Genomic DNA, 27,651 nt, shown 5'->3' on the forward strand with positions numbered 1-27,651 from the left:
TCTGTAAACATCATTTATTCATTCATTCAGCAGGACACTCACTGTGCTCAGGGCAATACTCAAGCTTTAACAGTCAGGTCAAGATATAGTCATTGAAATCACATTAAAAGGAACAGAAAAATGGCACGTTTTAATATTATAATTCATTTCAGCGTGCTTGGTTGCAATAATCTTTCACTGAAAAGTGACGTATGAATGCAATATTTCATGAATTGTAATAAATATGCCATCAGATGATTCTCTTGTCAATGAAATGACAGGTCAAAATATGCAGTTAACTTGAATTATTTTCATGCTTAAAAAGACACCACAGACAACAGAATAGAGGGGAATATAAAAACCATCACCATTTGGCAACAAAACCAAAGAAATAGAAAAAAAATACTTTAAAAGATATATAAATAATTAGAAGCACAACGATTCCCAGATTCTAAGACTATAAAATAATCAGCTCATATATATAGTCAGGATTTATATTATTAGTCATCTTAGACACAATGTACAAAGGAAACAGCACTCTTATTATGATCAATGTAGCTGCAGTTTTCGTAGACTTTAATGGCAGAAGTTCACTCAAGTGAATAGCTCTGTTTGCACTGGAAAAAAGAAACCTTGAATTGTATTACCTGAGACTGAAAGGGAGCCAATTTTAAAAATGGTGTGCTTTTTAAACACAACTAAACTGTGTTAAATCTAAAGGCATTCAGACTCGGTCAACACAACGCATCTTTAGTGTACTGCTTCAGATCTGATTTAGTCTGGAGACAGAAGGTCAGTCCTAGCATCAGTACATTTTGACACACACAAGAAAACAATATTGACGGTATAAAAATGGCTTGCATCAGTGTGTCTGTGGCTGATATTACCAATGTAACAGCATGGTTGAGTTTTGCAGAGCTACAAACTGTTCATTTCACCCACAGCACATGATAGTACCTGTAAATCCTTTTTGCTTCCAATTTAAGGCTTTTTAGGAGTTTGCACTCAGTCAATTAAAGGCATGCATTTACAGCATTTGGCCCACTTGCTTTGGTTCTTGGTCTCCTGGGTCCCGCCGTCCAGCAGACCATCCATATAGTGTCCATACTCCTCGATGGCATCTTCCACACGGGTGATATAAAGCCAGGTAAAGATCACACCAAAAAACTAAAGAAAAAAAAAAACAAAGCAAACAAAAACAAAAACTTTTACTTTTGGACAACAAAATTGTCTTCTGTGGAAGAACTGGATTGAGATCTGGACTGTGACTTTGCCTTTCCAAAACCCTCAACAGATGACCATTTTGCACAATTTGTGCAGCTTGTTTCTTAATGGTTGCTTGATGCACACTCTCATTAACTGTTGCCAGAGCTGCCTGCAAATCAATTGAAGGCACCCTGAGGTTCTTAGGGACTTCCTGATGCATTTGCTCTTGGGGAGAATTTGGTGAAATGGTCTGGCCTGGCCATATTACCAGTGGTCTGAAACATTCTCCATTCATTTTGCATACAATGACTTTCAATCCCTTTTCAGATGTATATCTTTCAACAGTCCTTCTTTTAGGCTCAAGTGGTTATCTTATTTTCGCACTAGACTAGTTTGGTGAGGTTTATATAAGGTGTGGCCAGGTCTGCGTATCAAATCTAGCCCAATAGCCAAACAAAGAAAAATGCCTCATTCACGCTTGTCCATATAATAGCAGTTAATGGCGACCAACATCAAGCTTCAAATACGATGCAAAAGTATCACAGAATGATCCCATGTGACACGTGTCATAAACTCCAAGTGTTCTGGGGGCATATGATAGGATTTGGTAAAAAAGCATGACAAAATCTACAATCTACTCTCTTCACTTCGGTAAATATATCTGCTGTGTTCATCACAAAAAATAAACGCGTTCCTATCAGTTAACTGTCATTCATGACTATCAGGTTCCAGTCTGGAGATATTCAACTCAGTAAAGAAAGATACAATGATACTTTTTTTCTGGATTTCATGTCACACTTTTAACTTACATCCTTTTACTAGAGTCGACATCATTCTGTGATACTTTCTGCATCTTTTTTTAAAAGCTTGACACTGGTTGCTATTCACTGCCATTGAATGGTAGAGTGCGTGTGGGAAATTTCTTTACATTTCTCCTTTTGTTGTCTGAAAAATAAAGAAGGGCATACAGCATAAGAACATCACAAGGGTGAGTAAATGACATCTTTGGGTGAACTTTCTCTTTAATCTGCACACTTCATACTCCAGCTTTACAATTTGTGCAGTAATATAAATCTTTTAATAAACAACTGGTATGTTTCACAGTGTGGGCAGACTGACTAATGCCTTTCCCCAACTGTGAATCTCCATTTATGGAAAAACTATGAAACTAATTATGAAAGCTTCTCAGTTTCAAGAATTTTCTTGCAAAAAGTCCCGTGGCTCTTTCCCACTCAAATAAACATATTTGCACACATGCACACAGATCAAACTGAAAAACGATCAGATGGAAACATTGCAATCCAGTATGATGTGAATGTTAATGTCATTGCTGGAAATGTTATATTAAAGTCTCTCTCAACAATACCTGTGCTTATCCAGGATCTTCTGGCTTCATTTCCTGCGAAACAGCCTACAGACAGGGACTGTCTGACCTAATAGAAACTTAGCCCTGTTCCCAGCACCTCTTAATGCACTGGAGCCTTTATAAAAAAGACTTAAGTTAAATTACATTTGGTGTGCATGTGCTTTCTGTGTTGGTGGGTTATTATCAAAGTTGCAGCATTATTTAAATTAAAACAAAATGGATTCAAAATTTTGTGATTATGATAATCTACATCTGTGAGTGTGCTGTGGTGTGTTTCAGTGCATCAAGGCACCTCTTTAACACTAGTTAAAGTGGGGGGACCCACAGAAACGGCTGCACATTAGAGGCTGCTTTTGAAAGTGAATCGGATTTCTAGACTGCTAATTTGATGAAAACCCATCTACTCATGGTGCTCTTTTGAGAAATATTTAAATTCATTCAAACCATGCCTCTCTCACCACCCACCTCAGTGTGTAAAACACTTAATGAGAGGATACTTTAAAAAAGGGTTCTTAATTACACTGAATTTATGAGTCTTTATTACAGATAATGATTAAAACTGAAAAGACAATATCTTCATAAATCAAATTCTTGGTCTTTTGAGGAGAAAAATGATTGCCTTTTTTGGGGGGAAAGTCCTGTCGAAGTAAATACATGAATATGAATAATAGGATTTTCGTAAACACTAATTGAGATTAATTAATAGAAATGCTTTTAATCTAAATGTATTAATAATGATAACAATAATAAGCAGAAGTAGTAGTAGTTTTTAGTAATAGCTAAATGTATTACAAACTTTAAATATAGCACTTTTAAACAATTAAATCTAATGTCCTACTAAAGTGAAAATTAAACAGAATTTTGATCAAATCTTTTTTGCTGTTGTACTATCGACTCTGTGATGTTAAATGCAAAAATGCATTACCCCCCACCCCCGAATCTGCACCACCCTTGTGAAAACCGTTTATAACTACAGTAATTGCGGTCACTGCTATTATTTCAAACTCCTAAAACACTTTGAAAGACTCTTACAGCTAAAGAAAACATTTATTTTTGCGCTTGGCAAGCTTACAGACCTTTAATTAAAAGTTATAAGAGCATGTACGTTTTATGTAAAGTAGATCATTTGTATTGTTAAAAAGTCTTATGCAGACAGTCTGAATCTTCTTTACTGATAACCACAAGTCTTACCTGAGGAACCAAGATGCCCAGTAGAAGTCCAGCCATGATTTTATAGTTGTCCATGAACCAAATGAAGACAGCATTAGTGCAACCACGGGTGAAGATCAAATCTATATTTTCTAGCCTCTGCGGGCAAAGGTCAGGCAACAAAAATGTTATTACATTGCAGTGTAAAAAAACTGCCATCACTTTATGTCTCATTAACAACTAGCGTTATAAAGTGATTGATTGAAAATATATTGAGAGATAATTGGACGAAGTTATACGGCAGATTATTATTCATCTGAGGTTCTGCATATCCTCACAGCCTGTTAAAATTCAAAAGTGGTTCTCACTGCTCTTCTCAGATGATCAGACCTTTGACCCCTCCAAATGAATGCATTTATTACAGGTGGCTCGATACAGGACACACAGCACTTTTCAAATATCATGATGCATGGTGACGCTTTATTTTAGGGTCTTTAACTAGTTGCTTATTAGCATGCATATTACTAGAATATTAACCATTTATTAGTACTAATTAAGCACACAGAACAGCCTTGTTCTACAGAAAGTGCCCTGATCACACCTCAATGAATGAAGAAAGTTAACATAGCTTAACATAGCTTATTTGGTAACACTTTAGAATAGGGAACACTTATTCACTATTAACTATGACTCTTCCCTCATTAAATTCCTAATTTGCTGCTTATTAATAGTTAGTAAGGTATTTGTTAGGTTTAGGCATTAGGTAGGATTAGGGATGTAGAATAAGGTCATGTATAGTACCTCTTTCTCCAGGGCCTTGTATCCACACAAAGTATTAACAACTTCAGAACTCTGTAACACACAAGCAAATGCAGTCTTAATATTTTTATAAAAGTAAAACACCAGATGCATACAGTTACTAATGGCTTTATCCTGGATTTCAGCTGTGAGTTATGTAAAAGTACAGATTCTGAAAACTGCAAAACCTCTTATGGGGAAGACACTTAACATTCCCAACCTGCTGTATCATAGGTATGAAATTACACTTGCTGCTGATAAATGACTATCCTACTCTATACATAACAGGTTTCCATTACACTAGTTTCGATCCCTGTTTTGTAATTCTAAGTTATAGTGGTTTTAGTCAAACTGATGTGGTGATAAGACTGCTAAGCTTTATGTATGAAGCTGAAGTCATTCTGTGAGTAACTCTGCACTTTCTGATTACTTTTAAATGGTTAGTTCACTCAGACATCTAATCCTAATGTCATTCCTAATTCATAAAACGCTGGTTTGTCCTTGAAACCCAAATGAAGAGATTTAATGAAATTATAGATTTCTATCCTATCAATGAAAGTTCAATTAATTTTCAGTCAATGTGCTCTATGTAGGTTCATTGATAAATGTTTCTAAGTAAATAGATGCTTAACCCTCTGGAGTCTAAAGGTATTTTTGGGGCCTGGAGAAGTTTTGTCATGTCCTGACATTTGTGCTTTTTTCAGTTTCTTATATCTAATTGACTGAAGTCTAATCTCACTGTAATCAGCACAAACTGGGCTATAATAATATGTGAACACCATGTATGTACATGATTGTTTTTGAGAAAAAAAATGTTACTCGTGGTTAGTAAAAAAAAAAAAAAAAAGTAAAACACTTGAATAAGGCCATAAAACACATACAGAACACTGGTTCCCAGGACTTTTGAGAACTGGAGCTTGTAGCCTAGAATTTTTATTTCTAAATTATGTGAAAATCATCTTGTTTACTCATTCACAGAAAACAATATATTGATTAAAATTTTCTAAAACACTTTTTGTTGGTAAAAGTCATAAGCGAGTAGGCGTCAACTATCATGAATATCATTGTGATTTACACCTGAGAAGACAAAGCCCTGCATAATGAGCTGCATAATGAGCCTCTCATTCAACTGTGACACTGAGAGGGAGGTGTTACAAGAAAGAATGTGAGAACAAAATAAATCTATATAATTTTATGTTTGTAGTTTATTAAGAATATATTTAATTATCCCACAAAATAATTTAATATTCACTTGGGGGAGCAGTTAAACAGTTTATTAGGAACAATCAAAGCTTACTTTCAAACAAATTTTTTGCATCATTACTCCAGTCACACAAACCTTCAGAAATCCTTTTAACAATCTTATTTTCTAATTAAAAAAAAGCAGAGCTGAGAATATTTTTTCAGGTTTTTTAGGGGAGATAAACTGAAAGAACAGCATTGTATGTTACATTTGTTACAGTTACATCCAGCTTTTGAATTGTATAGTATTAGATATTGTTATTGAAACTTCATAATATTTCACTTGATTATACATTTAGTCAGTAATAATAGTTTGTAAAAAAAAAGTAGACCCTTTACAGATTCGATTGATATCATCAAGGAGCAAAAGTCGCCAGTTAGAAGTTTTTTGGCCTCGTGGCGAAGGACTGGAATGGTTTCCTCATCTGTCACTGACGCCGGTCGAGGACATGTTCGTGGCGATTGGAGAACAAACAGGATTTGAAAATACTGTATCTGCATCAAAAATGAACAAGGCCCTGGATGGTTTTTCTAAAGGATCAATATTTCAAAGTGAGCATTGTTTGGGTAAGTGGAGCATTCAACAACGTTTCTCCATTGGTATCGCAGTCAACAAGGGTGAACACATGTTGTCTTTTAGGTGGCAGCTGTTTATGGTTTTAGAAATCACAGACGCTAGATATTTCGTTTTGGGTTAAACATGAAGAAAAATCATATATGGTCTATGTGAGTACCAATCTATGTGAGTACCAATAATTTGAAATGATTTGAGTGTGGTAAATTTTGGTCATAAAAAAATGTAATGCCACAAAACCACAAAAAGGAGAAAATACCAACAAAACAAATGAAGGTGAAAATGCGGAGAATCAGTCCCTCCAGAAAAACGCAATTATGCGATCGCTTTATTTAATGCATAATCAGCCAAAGGCCGCATATTTATGCGGGGTCGCATTTTTTCAAATACGCCGCTCTTTTGCCGCATAAATTACCGATTTCAGAAAGCAAAATATGCGGGGCTAGCATGATTTCATAATCCCTGTATTTTTGTTGCAAAAACTCACAAATATAATAGCAGAAAGTTGAAAAATGTTGCGTTTACTTCACACAAGTAAAGCGCCATTTTCCCCTATTGCCATGGGAACCTTATGAAGTGACGTAATTACCTGACGTGAACATCATCTGCAAACCCCGCGGTGAAACTTGAAGCGCCCAAATCATTCTTATTTGCCAACAAAAATAAGCGCAAAAGAACGCGCAAAGCAGTTTCCCGATTTGTTACATGACAGTGGAGCCAAATTATTTTGCGAGAACTTCCGAAAACTGCGGTTTGTTGAAATAGAGAAAAAAAGGTGATTCCCCCAACACCCCCTTCTCACTAGGCTACTAACACTGTTGTAGTTTCATTCAGAAATTGATGCAACTTTACAGTTATAAGATTGCACTTTTTAGTTACAGAACAGTACCAAAAACTTAGTTGTAATTATATTAGTAGTATGTAAAATAATTTACGTTGCAGTAAGAGATTCTGTGATTTAGTATGCCCGTTTATCATAGGAAGTAATAAGAAATTATACTCTTTACTTTAAGGTAGTAGCCTAGTGAGAAAAAGGTGTTGGGGAATCACCTTTTTTTCTCTTTTTCATCAAACCGCAGTTTTTGCAAGTTCACGCAATTTCATAGCATAAAATTACAAAAATATCCTGCATATTCCATCGCATTTTTTAAGACAACATGCCGCAAAATCAAGGATTTTTGCCCGCAACAATCACAAAAAAAAAAAAAAAAAAAAAAAAAAAGAGTTAGAAAATGGAACTGACTAGGAAAAGAGTGCAAATAATAAATTGAGTACTCATGAACAAAGTGAATCTACTAATTGTGATGGAGAAAATAAAAGGATGAATTGTGAAGAGGCAGGAACAAGTGATGTGAAAAAAAAACATTTTGAGAGTTCTGATCATATTGACAATTTTGAGAATCAAATCATATATCTCTGTCTCAGCTCTCTGAAAGCACTGATGTAACTGAAGAGATGGCTAATGATGATTGTCTTTCTGAAATATCATATCTTCCCTCCAACTATAGTGAAGATCAGTTATATACTGTAAAAGTGATTAATGATTTCCTTGATGTAAGAAAAGTAGAAGTTAAATATTTTTTAGTTTTTGGCTTCAGTGTTCAGGATAAAAAAGACTGTCAGTTACCAAGAGTTAAGTAGAAGGAAAAGATTCAGTAAAAAAAAATGGTAACAAACTTGAGAAAAGAAAAAGTTCTTGAAAACTCATTGTTTCATTTATTCATGAAGAAATCACAAGGGGTGAACTATCTGTTCCTTTTCATCTTGTCCTCTTTAGTTTTCCTTTTTTTGTCTTCTTTCATGGAAAGCTTTAGAATAGGTTTCATTAACATTAATGGGGGTAGAAATAACAGGAAAAGATCAAGTTTAAATTAATACATAGAAAATATGAGTATCGATGTAAAATTTGTACAGGAGATGAATAGTAATGTAAAGAATGAAGTGGAATGGAAAATGTGCTGGAAAAGTGATTTATTTATGAGTCATGGTACAAATGTTAGTGGAGGAGTTGCTTTTCAAAGATGATTTATATATATATATATATATTAATCATCTTTGTAATATATATAATACAATTGGTAGGATAAAAAAAACTGTTTTTGAACTAGAAAAAGATATAAAGCAGATTGAAGGAGAGTTACGTGTTGGCGATGTTATTACTGTTGGGAAGCTGGAAGAAATAAAAGCTTTAGCCTCATTATTTCATGAAAAAACAAAGGGTGCTTTCTGCTATTTTTTTTCATTTAGAGCAGAAAGAAAAAGAAAAACAATGATGTTGCATTTAAAAGATAAATGGGAATGTGATTTCAGATTTTAAAGAAATTAGAAAAAAATGCTTTGGAATTCTATATGGATTTATTTGGAGAAGGACAATGTGAGGTTGACTGCATTGAGGAGTTACATAAAGACTTACTGAAAGTCTCTGAACAGAGTAAAGGGCTTGAATCTATAGCCTCCAGTTAAAAGAACTGTCTGATGCTGTTCAAAAACTTTCTACCCAGAAAAGCACCTGGTATAGATGGACTTCTGACTTTTATAAGCTATTTTGGAACCTTCTGAAAGATGATTTATATGATTTTGTTGTCGTTGTTTTTTTTATTAACAACTTGAATTACTTACTATTTGTAAAATAGCAGTTTTATCTTTGATACCTAAAAAAGGGGATCTTAGTTTGTAGAAAAATTGGAGACCTGTGGCTGTTTTATACACCGACTAAAAAATGTAGGCAAAATACCTTTGGATTGAAACCTTTTTAGAATGTATGTTCAATGAAGATCAAACATATTGTATACCTAACAGAACAATAATGGACAATCTGTTTCTTGTAAGAGAGCTAATAAAATTGCATTTTTGCAATTTATCAAGAAAAAGCATTTTTGTTTAAAACGGCTTGAAGCTTTTGGGGCTGGTCAGAGTTTCATTTCATGGATTAAACTGTTGTATAATGATGAATCTGCAATGTTGAAGAGTGTTGAGGGGAATTAGACAAGGATGCCGTTCTCAGGGATGTTGTATTCACTGGCCATTGAACCCCTTCTTTGTAAGTGAAGGAAAACATTACAAGGGGTTTCTATTGAAAAACCTATTAAGATTGTTGCATATACTGATGTTACAATTTTTATTAAAGATGAGATAGATGTGACTGTTTAAGAAAAAACATAAAAAATGTATGAAAATGCATCAACTGTAAGAGTGAATTGGGGAAAGTGTGAAGGTTTTTATTGTGGACAATAGGTACTGTAAATGGAAATCCACCAGAACTCCCAGGAGGTGCTAAGTGAAGTCAAGAGGGGTTGAAATGTTTAGGAGTTAATTTAGGGACTAAAGGTGCTGCCACAGTTATTCTTTAGGAGGAAGCAAAAAAGTTGCTGTACTCAAAAAGGTGCTGGACTGATACCACTAAAACCCTGTTAGACAAAGGTGACATTTTTAAATATGATTTACATTTGTTTTTAATTAATTTAATAGAAATGGACTTAAAATAAACATCTGCTTTTTATAAAACTATGCTGAGAACATGGACTTAAGTTTTTCAAGTGAAGAGAGACCAGCCTTTTTCTGAGTCCTGGATAAACAACGAGCCTCATTTTAATAATCTCATTAAGCAAGTAAAGGTGCTTAATTCATGAAGCCTTTCAAAAAAGTATTGGCAAGAGCTGGATGGACAAAGATAATGGACTTAAAACATTATGATGAGTGGAAAAGCCTTGCAGAAATGTGTAATCTGACAGGAAACAGGATTTTTTATTAAAATTTTTTCTTCTACTCATCATCAAAAATTAAGAGAAGAGAATTTAAACAAGAAAGAGAAAGAAATAAAGGGGGAGTTTTTTCCTGACCTTAACGTTTTGGTGGAAGAAGAACCACAAGAGGAATCAGTCCTCTCTTTTAGGACTCCGGAGATGCATGGTTTTAAAGAGGCTTCAAAGAAAACATTGTATTTGACTTGTGTAAAAGTTGCTCATCAGTCAATTCTGAGGGAATTTAGAGAAACAAAGTCGTCAGATGTATTGGGGCCAAACTCTTCTCCTAGAAGTTGCTGGAGGTCATTAAAGGGGGGGTGAAATACTATTTCATGCATACTGAGTTTTTTACTCTGTTAAAGAGTTGGATTCCCATGCTAAACATGGACAAAGTTTCAAAAATTAAGTTGTACGTTTGAAGGAGTATTTTTGTTCCAAAAAAAACTCTTCCGGTTTGTCACAAGTTTCGGAAAGTTTTTTTCAAGTATGGCTCTGTGTGACGTTAGATGGAGCGGAACTACCGTATATGGGTCCTAAGGGCACGTCTGCCGGAAGAGCTCACGTATAGCGAGGCTGAGCACAGACAATTCACTGATCAGAGCGATTCACTGATCAGCGCGAGAGCGTCGCAAAAAGTCACAAAAGAAGTGTGTTTTTGGTTGCCAGGGCAAGACAACCCTGCACAGATTACCAAAAGAGAAACAGCATTAAGGGACCAGTGGATGGAGTTTATTTTTACAGAGCATCAACGGAGTTGTGCAAGTGTTTTTGTTTGTTCCCTGCATTTCGAAGATGCTTGTTTTACAAACAAGGCCCAGTTTGACGACGGATTTGCGTATCGTTTATTTCTTAAGGATGATGCAATCCCAACGAAAAAGGTTCACGATCGTGTGTTGGAACCGCATGCATTGAGTAAAACTTCTTAAAATATCTCTGCCTCCTTGTTAGTGCGTCCCATCCCATGCCAGAGACCCGGGTTCGAGCCCCGCTCGGAGCGAGTCGTTGCTGCTGCTGCTCTTGTTCAGTTTCAGCCTCGGGATCTTATTCTGGATCATAAATAAATGGCTGAATCTGACTGTAAGCCATGGTTTGTTTTGGATGATGGTTTTTTCCTCACGGTAATGTCACAGTTTTACATGCTCTCAACGCAAAAGCCTACTGGCGCTCGTGATTCTTTAGCTCCGCCCACACGTCACGCCTCCAGCTGGTCGTGTTTTTCCGGGAAATCTTTCTCTTATGAATATAATAAAACTAAAGACTTTTTGGAGTTATGAAGGACGCAGTACTACTCTATAGGTACTCAAGATTAACAGGATATTGAGTGTAAACGAGCATTTCACCCCCCCTTTAAAAATCTCCCATAGAAAAACGACATGTAGGTTTACAGTGGAGAATTATATATTGGCCAGTAACTACAAACAGGCACGTGGCACATGTCAGTCCCACTGTAGAACTGCACCCTATAAACACAATCAAGCCTAGAAGAAAATATAAATAAATAATCCAAGGAACACACACGTAGCAATGGGGATAGATGTTAGACATTGGACAAAGCAAACAGAACAGAACAGAGCATAAAGGAGTAGTTCACCCAAATAGCAAAATCATGTCATTAATAACTTACCCTTATGTTGTTCGAAACCCGTGAGACGTCTGTTCATCTTCAGAACAAAGTTTAAGATATTTAAGATTTAGTCCGAGAGCTCTCAGTCCCTTCATTGAAACTGTGTGTACGGTACACTGTCCATGTCCAGAAAGGTAAGAAAAACATCATCAAAGTAGTCCATGTGACATCAGAGGGTCCGTTAGAATATTTTGAAGAATCGAAAATACATTTTGGTCCAAAAATAGCAAAAACTACGACTTTATTCAGCATTGTCTTCTCTGCCGTGTCTGTTGTGAGAGAGTTCAAAACAAAGCAGTTTGTAATATCCGGTTCGCGATGTAACCGGATCTTTTTGAACCAGTTCACCAAATCGAACTGAATCGTTTTAAACGGTTCGCGTCTCCAATACACATTAATTCACAAATGACTTAAGCTATTAACTTTTTTAATGTGGCTGACACTCCCTCTGAGTTCAAACAAACCAATATCCCGGAGTAATTCATCTACTCAAACAGTACACTGACTGAACTGCTGTGAAGAGAGAACTGAAGACGAACACCGAGCCGACCCAGATAACGAACAAAAGATTGACTCGTTCACAAGAACCATTTCTGTCAGACGTGTCCAATTCGTGAACCGAGGAGCTGATGATACTGTGCATGTGTGATTCAGGGTGAAGCAGACCGACACACAGAGCGTCTGAACCAAAATTATTGTTTTGTTGATTGATTCTGAACTGTGGCAATATGGGTAACAAGGAAAAAAAGATAAACGAAGAAGCTTTGATAGACACAGATATAGTATAAACAGCTTTTGTGACTTCAAGGATAAAAGAAGAATATGTGTATTTAAACTGACTGACTTAAACTGAAAAGTGTCAGCCACATAAAAAAAATGTAACAGCTTAAGTAATTTGTGGATTAATGCGTATTGGAGACGCGAACCGTTTAAAACGATTCAGTTGGATTTGGTGAAATGGTTCAAAAAGATCAGATTACATCGAATGATTTGTTCACGAACCGGATATGACAATCTGCTTTGTTTTGAACTCTCTCACAACAGACACGGAAGAGAAGACAATGCTGAAAAAAGTCGTAGTTTTTGCTATTTTTGGACCAAAATGTATTTTCGATGCTTCAAAAAATTCTAACCGACCCTCTGATGTCACATGGACTACTTTGATGATGTTTTTCTTACCTTTCTGGACATGGACAGTGTACCATACACACAGTTTCAATGGAGGGACTGAGAGCTCTCGGACTAAATCTAAAATATCTTAAACTGTGTTCCGAAGATAAACTGAGGTCTTACAGGTTTGGAACGACATGAGGGTAAGTTATTAATGACATTATTTTGATTTTTGGGTGAACTAACCTTTTAAGTACTCAACTAAACAAGGGGATGACGAGAAACACAATAGGAACAGGAAGGAAACCAAATATGGGCATTTAAAACACGAGGGAAAACTAAGTCATGGGGAGCACAACACAAAACAGTCAATCTTCCTGACAGTAACAATACTGTGTTCAGCCAACCTGAATTTATTTGTTCATGCAGTGAGACTTGTCTGCAGTGATTGTCTTATTTTGCTAATAAAGATATTCTTGTCACAACAACTGAAACAACAATAACTGTTGCTGAGTCAATTTATTATTTTACTGTTTCATGAATAATAATAAAAAAAAAAACTTAAAAAAAAAGTCTCCACATTATAATTTGTACGTTTATTTGCGAATGACGAAACATGGATTTATTCTTTTATCAGTTTATCTCAGTAAAATTATAAAGATGGTATTGAGAACATAATGAAATGTTATAAAAACCATAATGGACAACATTGGCTTTGTTTGTTAAGCATCCTACAAGACTAAGATATCCAGGATATAGATTTAACTGGTCAAACATACTCTAGGCCTCAATACTTGATACACCTCAAGAACGATGGCAGACAACAAATATAAAAAAGAGGAGCTCTTTAAATCACTGCACAACAAACAACTAACAATAATGACAAAACAACAACAAAAAAGTTTAAATGAACCCAGCAAACAGAAAAACAATAACCCTATAACAGTATCTGCATTATTTATTCATGCTATAATGCATGTTGGGAACTCACAAAGCCTTAACATTTCAGCAATATGAAATTCTTTGTTTATTGCATTTTCTGCAGTGTGTATTTAAGATGATAAGCAGACATTGTTGCAAATAAGGCACCTTGAGGAAATTCAGTCAAGATGACTGTGATATCAAAACCTTGTAGGCACCATACCTTAGGATAATTTACTTTATCACTTAAAAAAAAGAGAAAAAAAACAAGTAGCAGAATCAAATCAAAGATGAGAATCAAATGTCAATATATTTGCATGTTGCACTGGGATTTTTGTTTTTGGAAGATGCATCTGCCAAAATATTCTACAATGTATTTCTTCATACACTGAGCTGGTTAAATGATATAAGACTTAATATCTGGTAATCTGAAGCAAAGAAACAACAAATGAACAAACTGATCTCATCAGGTTTAACAGGGTGGGATTAAAGATAATTTCATTTAAAGGGGGGGTGAAATGCAATTGAAATGAAAGTTTCGGAAAGTTTTTTTCGAGTATGGCTCTGTGTGACGTTAGATGGAGCGGAATTTCCTTATATGGGTCCTAGGGCACGTCTGCCGGAAGAGCGCGCGCTCCCGTATAGCAGAGCACTGAGAGGCTGAACACAGACATTCACTGATCAGAGCGAGAGCGTCGCGAAATGTCACAAAAGGAGTGTTTTTTTGGTTGCCAGGGCAAGACAACCCTGCACAGATTACCAAAAGAGAAACAGCATTAAGGGACCAGTGGATGGAGTTTATTTTTACAGAGCATCAACGGAGTTGTGCAAGTGTTTGTGTTTGTTCCCTGCATTTCGAAGATGCTTGTTTTACTAACAAGGCCCGACGGATTTGCACATGGTTTATTTCTTAAGGATAATGCAGTCCCAACTAAAAAGGGTCACGATCGTGTGTTGGAACCGCAGGCGGTGAGTAAAACTGCTTCAAATATCTCTGTGTTGTTAACTTAGCTGTCGGCGTGTAAGCACATCAAGTAAACAACATGCGATGTTGTCATCAAACTGCACTTTCCACATGTACAGCTTAAAAAAAAAAAAAAAAAAAAAAGACAAACTGGAACTTAATCATTTTCCAAAACCGCTAAGCAAATATTTACAGTTTCAGTACATACCACATAGAGCCGCTGTTGTTGCTGCTGCTCTTGTTAAATTTCAGCTTCTGGATCATAAATATACACTGAATCTGACTGTTAGCAATGGTTTGTTTTGGTTGGTTTTGTCCTCACGTAATGTCACAGCTTCCAAACGCTATCAGCGCAAAAGCCTACTGGCTCTCATGATTCTTTAGCTCCGCCCACACGTCACGCCTCCAGTGTTTTTCCGGGAAAAATCGGTACAGACTATCTTTCTCTTATGAATATAATAAAACTAAAGACTTTTTGGAGTTATGAAGGATGCAGTACTACTCTATAGGTACTCAAGATTAACAGGATATTGAGTGAAAACGAGCATTTCACCCCCCCCCCCCCTTTAAGATAATGCCCTCAGATTACATTCTGATATTTGATTTCAGACAAAACTTTCTAATGTAATCATTATTGTACATTATAATTTTAAATTAGTATTCAACATTTTATTTCTTATGTATCAAAACATTATTTCTGCATTTGTTACAGCAGGTTAAATGCATTGATATCCTGCATTAAACAGTGGGTGTGTAATCTAAATGCCACTTCAGATGCAGCTTCTATGTTTCCTGAATTGTGTTGATACCAATTTGTTTTGACTAGTAACGGCCCAAATGTCTTATTCTAAATAACAGAGTCCTTTAATTAAAAACATCTGGTTTGAGATTTATATGCCTATTCCAGGGGTGCCACAGCCCAGCAGAGTTTAGTTCCACTCAGAGTGTAGTTTTCAAATAAGCCTAAATAATTATATAAACTGGATCAGATGTGTTTGATTAGGGCTATACAGTATCTAAACTGTGCAGGACTGTGGCCCTCCAGGAACTGAGTTTGACAGCCTTGACCTATCCCATTTTTGCCTCCCTCCCACTGTTAATATACAATAAGTCATTTTTACTAAATTTTAAAATAGCTACTTTTTACTTTTACTCGAGTAGATTTTTAGACTTTTACTTTTTAGACTACTTTTACTTAAAAATGTCATTAATGTAATGCTACTTTTACTTGAATAGAATATTTTTGTACTCTTTTCACCTCTGGCACTTTAGAGGACCCATTTTTTAACTGTCCAATGCAACTCCAAAAATGGGCTATTTTAATATTCAGGTACATGTAATTTTAAGTTGGGTCTTGTTATGAATGCTCTGGCTTGGGTTGTGAATGACAAGAAAATACATGCACAAGAAAATAACAAAAATAGCTTCTTTCTTTATCAGCACATGGTGTACCAATATCTTTCAGACTTGACTTATGTTCCAGAACAGGTCACAGAGGTTTAAAATGACACGAGGATGACTAAATTATGACAGAATTCTCAACATTTTTAGGTGAACTATGACAACAAAAGCCAGGTCCCTTCCACTAGGAAATATTTCTATAAATATTTCAGCTTAAATTGATACTCATGTAAACAAACTCTCAGCCCCTCACTGGGCAGTGGCTAGCTCTGGCTCTTTATTTCCATTCTGTTATACAGCTTGTTCATGCTATTGCCATTGTGTAAATCATCACGCTATCAATCAATGCTTCATCAGAGCATATTTTCGAAAGTCTGGTACCCATTTATAGACATACTTCTTAAAATATAACAAGACTATTCACTTCCAGCAGTTATAGATTTCAAATGTACACAACACAGGAATGATCCAGATAACGCAGGATCATTACGAGCTCAACGTTTTCCATAAATGAACAAAAGTAAGGCAAAGCAAGTGGGTATTATAAAAACTGGAAAATCTGAGCAGAAAAAACACTTCATGCATCATTTCAAAAGTATGATGTGTGGACAAAGTTCTTTCCCAGTTCACTGGATGTAGGGCCATTGTTTTTGAACCTGTAAAATTTGGAATGTGCCAGTTATTTGTGAAACTGTAAGCAGATCGGAGTAGAGCTTAAATGGGACAAAAAAAAAAAAAGAGAAATGCTGAGAAACATAAAATGACCATTCATTTTTTTTTATTCTTTCCATCTGTCCACATTTTTCCTTTTAGATCTCCTTTCAAGTAAGCAACCAGTGACCCCTCTTGAAAGACTCACAAAAGAAATAAATGCTTTTGTTACCCGTCAAGTGAACCAGGGCTCATCTAAATTTAGAATTTAAATGAAAGCAAATACTTAATTATAGTGCCAACACTTAAACTACACTTAAAAATGCTATGTTTATATTTCTTTAAAAAAAAGGTTTATTTATAAAGGTTATTTGACAGCCGACAGCAACGACTATGCCAAAGTTTACAGATATACAGCAATATTTATTTATGAAACATTTGCAAAACATCCTGGAGATAAGAGGACTCTGCAATAACATGAGCAAACCTTCTGCGTTAACCGGACTATTTGATCTAACACACCAGATTTATTTTTTTCTTTTTTAAGATGTGCCTGTAATATTGCTAAATAATATTAAAATTTAAAACAGCTGCTTTTTGCTCCTGTTGTTTTTAACATATTTTAAAGTGTAATTTATTCCTGTGATGGCAAAGCTGAATTTCCAGCAGCCATTACTCAAGTTTTCAGTGGCACGTGATCCTTCAGAAATCATTCTAATATGCTGATTTGAATTTGCTAACGCTGAAAACATCTGTGCCGTTTAATATTTTTGTGGAAACTGGTTACATTTTTAAGGGTTATTTGATTAACACAAAGTCCAAAACAACAGCTTTTATATAAAATCGTTTGCAACAAATGTAAGAATGTCATTGTTGATCAGTTTAATGTGTTTTTGCTTTTGAATTAAAGCATTCATTTCTTTAGAAACAAACAAACAAACAAAGACTCTTATTGGCTACAATAAACCCTTACTGACTCCAATGGAAATGCTATTGTGCATAAGTTTTATGACAAACTGGAGTCATATAAAAGTGACTCCCCTTATTAAAATAAATACATTTAAATATAGCTCAAAACTATTGACATACTTACTGACATATTGCTCGAGACAAATGCAAGATATGTCAAGTGTTCCATGAAGTGTACTTGCAAATAGTCCACTTTAGCACAATCAGATATACTTTATTATATCTTTAGTTGGACTTCAGCACTACTTCTGCACAATTAAAGTGCATTAAGTGCAAAATTAGTTGTTCTAATTTAGCAGATTTCAAGTATACCAGTTTAGTATACTAAAAGTACAATTACAGGGTATTTATATTAAGTAAATTTTCAATGTAGTATATTTAGCATCAAATAAATGAATTTCAAATACGCAATAGTATTTATTTTTCACTAGGGTCTTGTTGTAAGAGTTGTGTTAACAGCAAACATAACATGATGAGCAGTGTGAGCATGTGTGTGGGTCTTAGACAAACCTTGCTCAGACAGCAGGTGTAAGGCACCGCACACGCTAGAGGACCAGGAGCAGAGCAGTTATGATACATGTTCACCTCCCAGTCTTTGAAGTCGGTTCCCCCACAGCATTTGAACTGGAAAAACAAGAATCAAAGCAGTGAAAATCACTCGTATATTGAAATATCAGCACAGTTTCAGATGAAGGCCAATATTATTCTAAATAGTTGGTTGTTTTCTTATCTGGCACTGGTGAATGGATCATGTACAAGACTACTAGAAGAATATTTGTACATTGCATTTTTAAAAACAACATTTGGGTAATGTGCAAATGGTTGGACATTTGAATGGAGCTGAATTTTCTTGTGTTCTGCTAAATTGCACCTATGTTGACAGGGCATGAAACACGAGAGGTGAATTGAATAATCCGAGCTGCTCTGTATTCATTCATTGAGCCCAAACTTTCAGAGGACAAGCATGAATAAATATAAGGCTTGTGTCTTCCCTCAGTGAATGGCACAATTCATATTCCAGCAACACTGCTCATTTAAATGGCACTGTATAACATTAGAGGTAATTACTTAATCAACTGCTTGATTCTTTCATAAGAAACACATCTCATACTGATGTACAAGAATTCTACGACAACCAGCTTAAAGAAAACAGAGCATAATTTTTTATGATTATCCTATGGTGGATGGCTAATAGAAACTAATGCAACGTGGGATGTTGGTCAGAAAAGAAATAAAGACAGGACCACTGGACACAGCAGCCAGACAGAAAACAGAAAGCACTAACTAGGTTCAGATTCACAGGGTCTTGTGCATTGTTCACTGCTTTCTACACTACTGCGAATGGGATATCTGTAAAAATCCACTTCACTTAACAAAACTGACTCATTTAGAATGATTTTTTTGTGTGAACACAGTAGAAACTATGTCAGAGATGACTTAAACTGAATAGAAAAACAGAATGACTTTTAGCCAAAATTTGTGATGTACTAAGGGGGAGCAAAATGGACATCAGGTTTATTTCCCTCTAAATCTTTTTAGATTTTGATATTGTGATGTAGACTCGCTAGATTGAACACATCTTTCCTCTATCAGAATTGTATTCAATATAATTATCCTGTCAAACAGAAACAAATACCCACTGTGTCATGTTGAACTTTTTGGGATACGGTTTGACAGGAAAATTAAAATAAAATAAACATTCAAACCACAATTAAAAAGACTGCTGTGACAGGCACTGAATGTGGTTTAAACAGAAATATAAAAAATAATCCCTTTTTGTGAACAATGGACCAAACAGAAACTGCGAAACCTTTTTCTTTCGACAATCACAGAATGAGGTATGATTACTTGAAAATGACTTGTTCTTAGAGGTGCCGCTCTAATTAATTTCTTAAGTCAAGTCAAAAATAGCTTGTTGATAAATTGAAATTGCTGTAATATTTCTGTATATAATTGAGCACTGCTGAAACAGCTCGGTGTAATTACGCACATTTCACAGGTACATGCAGATGCTCAGAGTGAGGTTGTGCAGCTGATGGACTGGCACAGAGTCATCCTCATGCACCTGAATGCACATGAGAGCCACTGGGCTCATTTAGAGTGTTTCCATTGAAATGATGTAGATGCGTCTGCTGGGTCCACAACATTTTAAACTGCAGTACAAGCAGTGCTATTTAAATGGACTCGTCCTATAAAAGAAATGTATACAAAGAAATTTCTAATGGTTGCTTTCAATGTGTTACTTCTGAAGGCACTCAAGGAGTTCTTTAATGGTCATAAAAAAGTACACTTGAATTGGCATAACAACTAAGTTAAATGATTATAAGGGACTTATGATTTTCGTGATGTGGAAAACACAGACTAAACTGTATTATCAAGTCATTAAAAATTTATAGAGCAGAATTTCATTGAACTTGGAAAAGAAGTCAAAATTATAATATATATATATATATATATATATATATATATATATATATATATATATATATATATATATATATATATATATATACACACACACACACACACACACACACACACACACACACTTGATAGTTTGGAAATAGTTTTTCTTTTTGTTAAAAGGACTGTTCTATTTTCATATACAATCTTGAGATTAAAAGATTAAAACATGTATTAAATTAATATTTTTTGTTATATATTTAAATATAAAAATATATACATTTCTAAATGTAATATTAAATAAAAAATATAATATTAGATTAAAATATAAATTTTTATTAAATCATACATTTGTATTAAATCAAAATCTAGAAAAAATATTAAAAGAATTTAAGATTTCATGACACTTTTGTTTTATAAATTATTACATTATTAAATTCAAATGATTAGACATGCATTTTAAGGATGAAAAATGAAAACCTTGAAAACAAAATTGAAGAAAATTTTTTTTATATATATATATATATTCACAGGACCCTAGCTTCTTTTATTTTCGTAAACAAATAAAACAAATATAGGTAAAAGTTTAATCAATATTATACAGAATGGGTTTGCTACTGGCAGAGTGAGTACATGCAGAGAGTTCTGGAGCTTCATAAATTCATTATGTGAAATGCTGTTGACAGATCAAATTTAAAGATCCCTTTAATGCAATCTTAACATGTCAGCATATTACATCTGTACCTTTCATGTGTTCATGATAAATATCTTACCTTTTTCTGAACAAAATCCATGATGTTTTTGAAATCAAGGTCATCATAGTAATTGACCATGCCTTTGCGGATGTTTTTGTTGAGAAGGTCCTCTGTCTGATTGACAAAGAAGGTCAGTGTTATAACAGGAACATGTTGTTTTTGCAACAAAATGTAACAAGTCTGATTGCAGTTGGAAATAAACTAAATATAACTGTAATATCTGAGGACTGGTACATTTCGTTTCTTAAAAATTATGTTCACAATGATGGTAATTATGCTCTGGCATCAAAATTATTTTGTTAATGATTGCTGAAGTGCCAAGAAGCCAAACAAATTTCCACATCCAACAGATGCTGAAATACGACCTCAACTAAATCACAAAACAGTCAGGCCCCAGCAACCATGTAACAGTACTCATAATTATCTTTTTCAGCATGGATCCCATTTGCCCAATGAAATAAATAACAAAAAAAAAACTTCCAACATTATTGTGACATTGCATGGCTAATGACTACAAAATACTGCAATATTGAATTCTATATGTATACATTTCTTTTTGTGAGCCATGTTACAGTCTGCCACTTGAAAATGGACATCGAAAAAACGTATTATATAAAGGAAGAGATTTGTCAAGAACATCACAAATGAAACTAGAAATAAGATAAAATTGTCTGTACCTGTCTCCTAAAGATCAAAGCAAGAATCCCACTGACAAGCTCCAAAATGAGACAGAGAGCCAGCATGTAAAGAAACTGCAAAGCAACAGTAAACATAGAATCTCAAATGAAACAAAGACAGATGCACATTACTCAGATACAAATGAAACACAACAGTTGCAAGCCTGTTTCTGCCCTACATGGGCAGTGAGTCTGTCTATGCATGTGTGTACAGCACACAGTGACATTTTCACAAGGCATATGGACTAGGGAATACAATAAGCTCATAACATGAATCAAGCCCTGTGTATAATAACTGCTTTAAGAATTTAATAAGATGATAATCCTGCTGTCACCATGTGATCTTTAGGCAAATGAGAGCGGTAATTTTCATATTGGGTTTGACTGGTATATCAGTAAACGCCTGCAAAGTTCATGTTAATTCTACACCAGGTGATTTGATGTTGGACACCTTGTGAATGTGTAGCCAGAAAGTGTTATTCAAATGATTCCTTTATTCAAACTGATAAAGGACTCATCCATAATGACTCATAAACCAGCATAGTGTGGTTTATTTGGCTATTTTTTGTATATGTGATTTAAGCAATAGTGTTTTCCACTTTCTACTATTGACCCACATTATTTTTTGTGGAACACAAAAGAATTTAGAAAAACGGTTTTCTTTTCTCCATATAATGACAATCAGTGGGGAACATAACACTCGGTATTGATTTTCAATATATGGACGAAAACTCTATACATTTTGCACTCCTCTAAAAAACACACGTGATACAGGTTTGAAACAACATGAAAGGGTGAATAAATAATGACAGGTTTTTAATTTGATATGTGCTGTGTACAAGAAATCAATAAGGTTGACATAAGCGGTGTGCTGAAGAGGACATTTTCATGGAAAAATGAAAACTTACCACTTTGAGAAGGCACAAGTTGTCTCTGAGAGATGCCAGAACACCGATGAAGGAGACGATGAACATGATCACACCGAGCACAATGAGGATAATGGCAGGAGCCAGGAATACTCCTTCCAGAGTTTTGTACTGTTGCCTCTCCACCTCCGCATAAATGCCAATGGCCAATATAAAGCCCCCTATGAGCTGAAACAAATCAGACCATTTGGGTTTCATGCAAAATTACATTACATTACAGATGAAAAGAACATCACTATTTTAGCTTGAAAAAGTTGCATGGGTTAAAAACAACAGAAAAGTGTACATTTAGTCACATTCAGTGCCACAAAAACCACAAAAAATGACATTACCGATACTGAATCTGAAGTATATTCTTCAGTATGTTTTTCATATTTAAAAGGTATTATGATTAAAAAATAGCAAAGTAAAACTATGTTAAACTGTGACCCCCTGGGTTAATGGATTCCAACTTTGAATCTTAATGGCTCCCCAATGCACCAAGTGTGATTTCCATTTGGAAATATTCTGCATGATTATCATACTCGAGTCTACTGTGATTGTCTAATTGTAGAATTAAAGCAGGTGGTGTGAACCCCAAACCATTTCTGTGCCACAATAAAAAGTAGCAGAAAGTAAATCTGGGAAAAGCATATTCAGACGAAGTTGTGCAAAACTGACATTGCATATGCACTTCTGTAACCCTGAGAAACAACACTGAGCTCCAGTGACATGGCTTAATGGCATAATCAAATAATAACCATCATAATGCTGCCCTAGTAATTGCAGTAAAACCACTCCACGCCTGTTAACTCACTGTGCATGTGTGTGTGTGTGTGTGTGTGTGTGTGTATATACATATGGACTTTACAACACATTTGTTGTGCTAATGCATTCCTTTCTCATTCAGCATCACACCAGCATGTAGTCTTGTACAGATAACTTGTAATCTTTTCCCACAAATAAATGGAGTCATCACCGGTATGTACAGATTGGATGTCTTATCAACAGCATTCAGATGAACAATAATTGGCAGTGAATAGATAAAATAAAGTAAAAAGTATAAACTCAAATAGTGTGTAAATTACACATTTTTCTAAAATTATTCTGTTCTGTTCAACGATGACATCAACGGATCAGGTTTCAGAAGGAAGCAGCTAAAGTGTACAGTGAATGTGAGGGATGTAAACAGGTCAAACTTGTGGAAATGAATAATTACACAGTAAACAACTCACCCACTCGGACCACTTTTAGTCCTGTCCAAAACTAAAATTAACTTGAAACATGAAATTTACATTTAAACATTAAAATATTAATTCTGACTACCTATACATGTTTTATTTTTATTTTTTTTAAGTCTTTTATGCACACCAAGGCTGCATTAATTTGATCAAAAATAAAAACCGTAATATTGTGAAATATTAATATAATTTGACTTTTTTTAATATATTTTAAAATGTAATTTATTCCTGTGATGGCAAAGCTGAATTGTTTTATTTATTTATTAGTTATAACTTAAACGGCAACACTAAATCCTTGAGTTATTGAAAGAAATGCCTTTATGTTTAGATCCCTCAATAAGGTCACGAACGCCACCTGGGAAATTGGTTGGAAAGTGTCAACCAGAGTTATGACCTTTGGCAGACTATAAAGACTGAAGGCATGAAGGTTGATGGAGTCCGAGGCCACCATCACCTAATTTCATCAGAAATTCTATCAGGCTGGAGCTGGCTCAATCTGGTTGCTTATAATTTATAATCATTTTTTTTTACATGCATCTTTATGTCAAAACATATTGCTTGAAGCTATATGAAAACAAAAAGTCTCTGGATAGTAATCTACAAAACCTCTAGCACGTGCATCTGTAAATATATACAATTCAAAACTATTTCTAAACATTCAGAACTGCCATTAAGCCAATGTATGAAGTTATCACAAGTCAAGCAATTTGCACACAGTTCACATCAGAATGCCTTTTACCAATCAACATGAGTGCATATTAATCAACAGAGATGGTGTACTCCCTTGCCTTGCCTTCGTGAACAGAATAGCCATCCACACATAATAATTTACCCCTGCAGCCCTGCGTGAGGCACGTGCACCAGGTCTCTTGTGAAACCCATGATGAAAGCAGCACAAAGCGTGCGCTGGGTCAGCCAGCACTGTAATACTGGTGCCAGTGGGCCACCAAGAGCCTCAGCTGCTGGCATAATGGTCTGAAATGGGGTCCTATGGGGCCCATTGTTTACGCTGTCAGTGTGATGGGTTCAACAGGGAGAGAAACACAAAGGTGCAGCCCATAGCATTTCAAACCTCTGCTGTCATATAGAGTAGCTTTGACACCAGCCTTTTAATCACAATAATCTTTTTCAAATGTCAATATCATGGGAATAAAGATAACTACACAATGTCACAATCCCTTTGCCATGACAGTGCCCTCAAACTTGAATAACACTTCTATGAAATTTATTACTTGCATATAAAACATTATAAAGAATATGGTAATGGAACAACTGTGAAAAGTATGCAAAAGAATATTATCAGAGTTTATGCAAAGATGATGCAAAATAATTCAAACAATAGGAAACTCTATTGTCTAGTGAATAAAGACAATCAAATGTGGAGAATAGAAACAAATGGACAATAAAACAAACACTGCATAGTAATTATAATCTGGATTTCTATTTAATCAGATCTGAGTTTGAACTGTCAAAAGAATTTAAAACTTATATAACCCCAAGTGACTCTCTAGTTTATTTTTGGTAAAGTCACAGGCTGACAACAGTAAATAAGAGTATAAGTTAACTTGAAAGCTACAATATGGAAATACATGCTTGATAATGTTTTGATTTAAAAGCACTTGAATATTTATTAAGGACCTAAAGTAAAGTACAATATTAGACAGTGAGAGAAAGTATATATTAGCAATCAATATTAGTACATAAAGTGTACATATTAGTGACATTTGAAAGGATAGTTTGATATTATAATCAATGTATAAAGCACACCCAGATGATTTATCCTACAACTCTATTTTAGGGTAAATCAAACTACAAACTACAGAATTTAATGTATAGGTTCAAAACAAGCTTGACCTTATACATACAGGTCTTACATATAGCAAACAAAATTCATAATAAAGACAAAAGAAGAAACAAACGGTTCATGAAAATAGGAAAGGTTCTAGTATGGTAAATTCTTAACACGTATTCAATCTTGAGGTAAGGAATGATTAGCCTATGTGCAAATGAAATATTAATGATGAGTCGATTTTTTTTTTAAAGGCACGGCTTTGCACAGTAAGACTTCACACAGTATGTTGATCATCTGATTATCATGCAATCAAAAACAGAAGCAAAACAACCACTAACCAGTCTGTTTCAGTTTCTATCTGCTTCGTTTAAATGTAAATATTATTTATTTGCTTTTTTATACAAATTAACACTTACATTTACCAAGAAAGTTGTTGCTATTTAAAGTTTTTTTAATTAGTATAGCTATACAAATAAAATCTTCGCTTAATAATTTCTACAGCGAGGTCAGATATTTATTATAAATCAATGTATAAACATTTGCAACGTCATCAAACCGTGTGTTTTATGAGATTGATCATTCGGTAAGAAACCCATGATCTCAGGGTACAGCAGCATTACTCGAGGAGGGTGGGGTCAAGAGCACTGGGACAGGTAATACGTGACATAATAACACAATTAAATATATATAAACAAACTCAAACGTTACTGCTAGCAGACTTGTAATATAATTTGTTTTCTCTCTGTTCTTTCCGACATTTTAAACCGCGCTTGAAGTACATTTGCTTGACTTAGCCTCATAGACTTCCAACACCGCTTTATTATAACGTATAATAAAAACAAATCACACTTACCCAGAAAATTGTTGCATATACGATTAACGAGAACTTGAGAAAGAGGTACGAGCACCTGTCACAATATCGGATTTCATTTGACATGTTAAAAACGTATAAATAACACGAAATACGTTGGCGTAGTAGACACTTCCTGGTTTGTTTGTATCTTCTACCTGTGTGAGCAGAGCACGCGCTCCATTATCGCACAAATTTTGATTGACGGGTGGTTTGTCCAATGAGAGAGCGGGATTTCACATGGCGTGTGTAGTTTTTGTATTTCAGGAGTTTAGAGTTCATATTCTTAAAGGATATTAATACCTTTTGATTTAACACTACAGTTAACACGATAATTGTATATATTATTGTTACATATACATGTAGATATTAATGATATTTTAATATATCGAATGTAATAAAACTCATAAAACATGAACAAGATTTATGCATATATATATATATATATATATATATATATATGTATGTATGTATGTATGTATGTATGTATGTATAAAAAATGAAAATGTTCACATTTTATGAGTTTTATTACACGCCATGTGAAGAAATCCCACTCCCGCTTGTTGATTTTGATTGCTTCATTCTCCTCATTTGTAAGTCGCACTGGATAAAGTGTCTTCTAAATGACTAAATGTAAATGTGTGTGTGTGTGTGTGTGTGTATATATATACAGTATATAAATGTGTCTACGTAAAAATACACACACACACACACACACACACACACACACACACACACACACACACACACATATATGCAGTGGTCACTGTATCTGCAAGAATACAACTTGGACATCACAAGAACACAAGAAAGGCTCTCCACCTGTTGTTGTTGACACTGACTACAACCCTCGTCTTCCTGTCTTGCATGTGCAATTGGAACCAGCGTTTGATGCATTGGTCACTGTATCTGCAAGAATAAAACTTTGACATCAAACACAAGAAAGGCTCTCCAGAGCCTGTGATGGGGACAGTACATGTGAAGTAATTACTGTTCATAAGCCATGGGTTAGAAACTTGGTGATGGGGGTATTACGTCCTGTGACGTAATTTGTAAGGGTCAGTCAAGAGTTTTTGTGTTTTCTCAGTTTTCGTTTCTCTCCTGGGCTGCTGTTCTATTAGGAGTTGATTATTGTTGGTGGTGGTGGTGGTGGTAGTAGTAGTAGTATAAGCCTAGATGAGGCTTAATGCCAAATATGTGCTAGAGGTTCAGTTCATACTATTGGTGTGCTCCCACCTTGGTTGTTAAACTTAACTCTCTATTTTGCTGATGCTTTTATAGTTTTTTATTTAGATTGGTTAAATTGTGTACTTTATAATCTGTAGGGAGGA

At 34.9% G+C, this 27,651-nt stretch overlaps 1 protein-coding gene across 1 annotated transcript; it reads right to left on the reverse strand.

Moving 5' to 3' along the window:
* Positions 1 to 26,407, reverse strand: LOC113057141 (tetraspanin-15-like). Its single transcript, XM_026224252.1, has 8 exons — positions 26,324 to 26,407; positions 22,441 to 22,626; positions 21,533 to 21,607; positions 20,874 to 20,969; positions 18,208 to 18,321; positions 4,502 to 4,552; positions 3,743 to 3,859; positions 1 to 1,146 (listed from the first exon to the last, which is right to left on the reverse strand). The coding sequence occupies exons 1-8, from the start codon at positions 26,405 to 26,407 to the stop codon at positions 985 to 987; spliced, it is 885 nt and encodes a 294-aa protein (XP_026080037.1). The 3' UTR covers positions 1 to 984.
* Between the last annotated feature and the right edge of the window lie 1,244 nt (positions 26,408 to 27,651).

This window comes from Carassius auratus, chromosome 38 (genome assembly GCF_003368295.1).
Source record: "Carassius auratus strain Wakin chromosome 38, ASM336829v1, whole genome shotgun sequence".
NCBI lineage: Eukaryota > Metazoa > Chordata > Actinopteri > Cypriniformes > Cyprinidae > Carassius > Carassius auratus.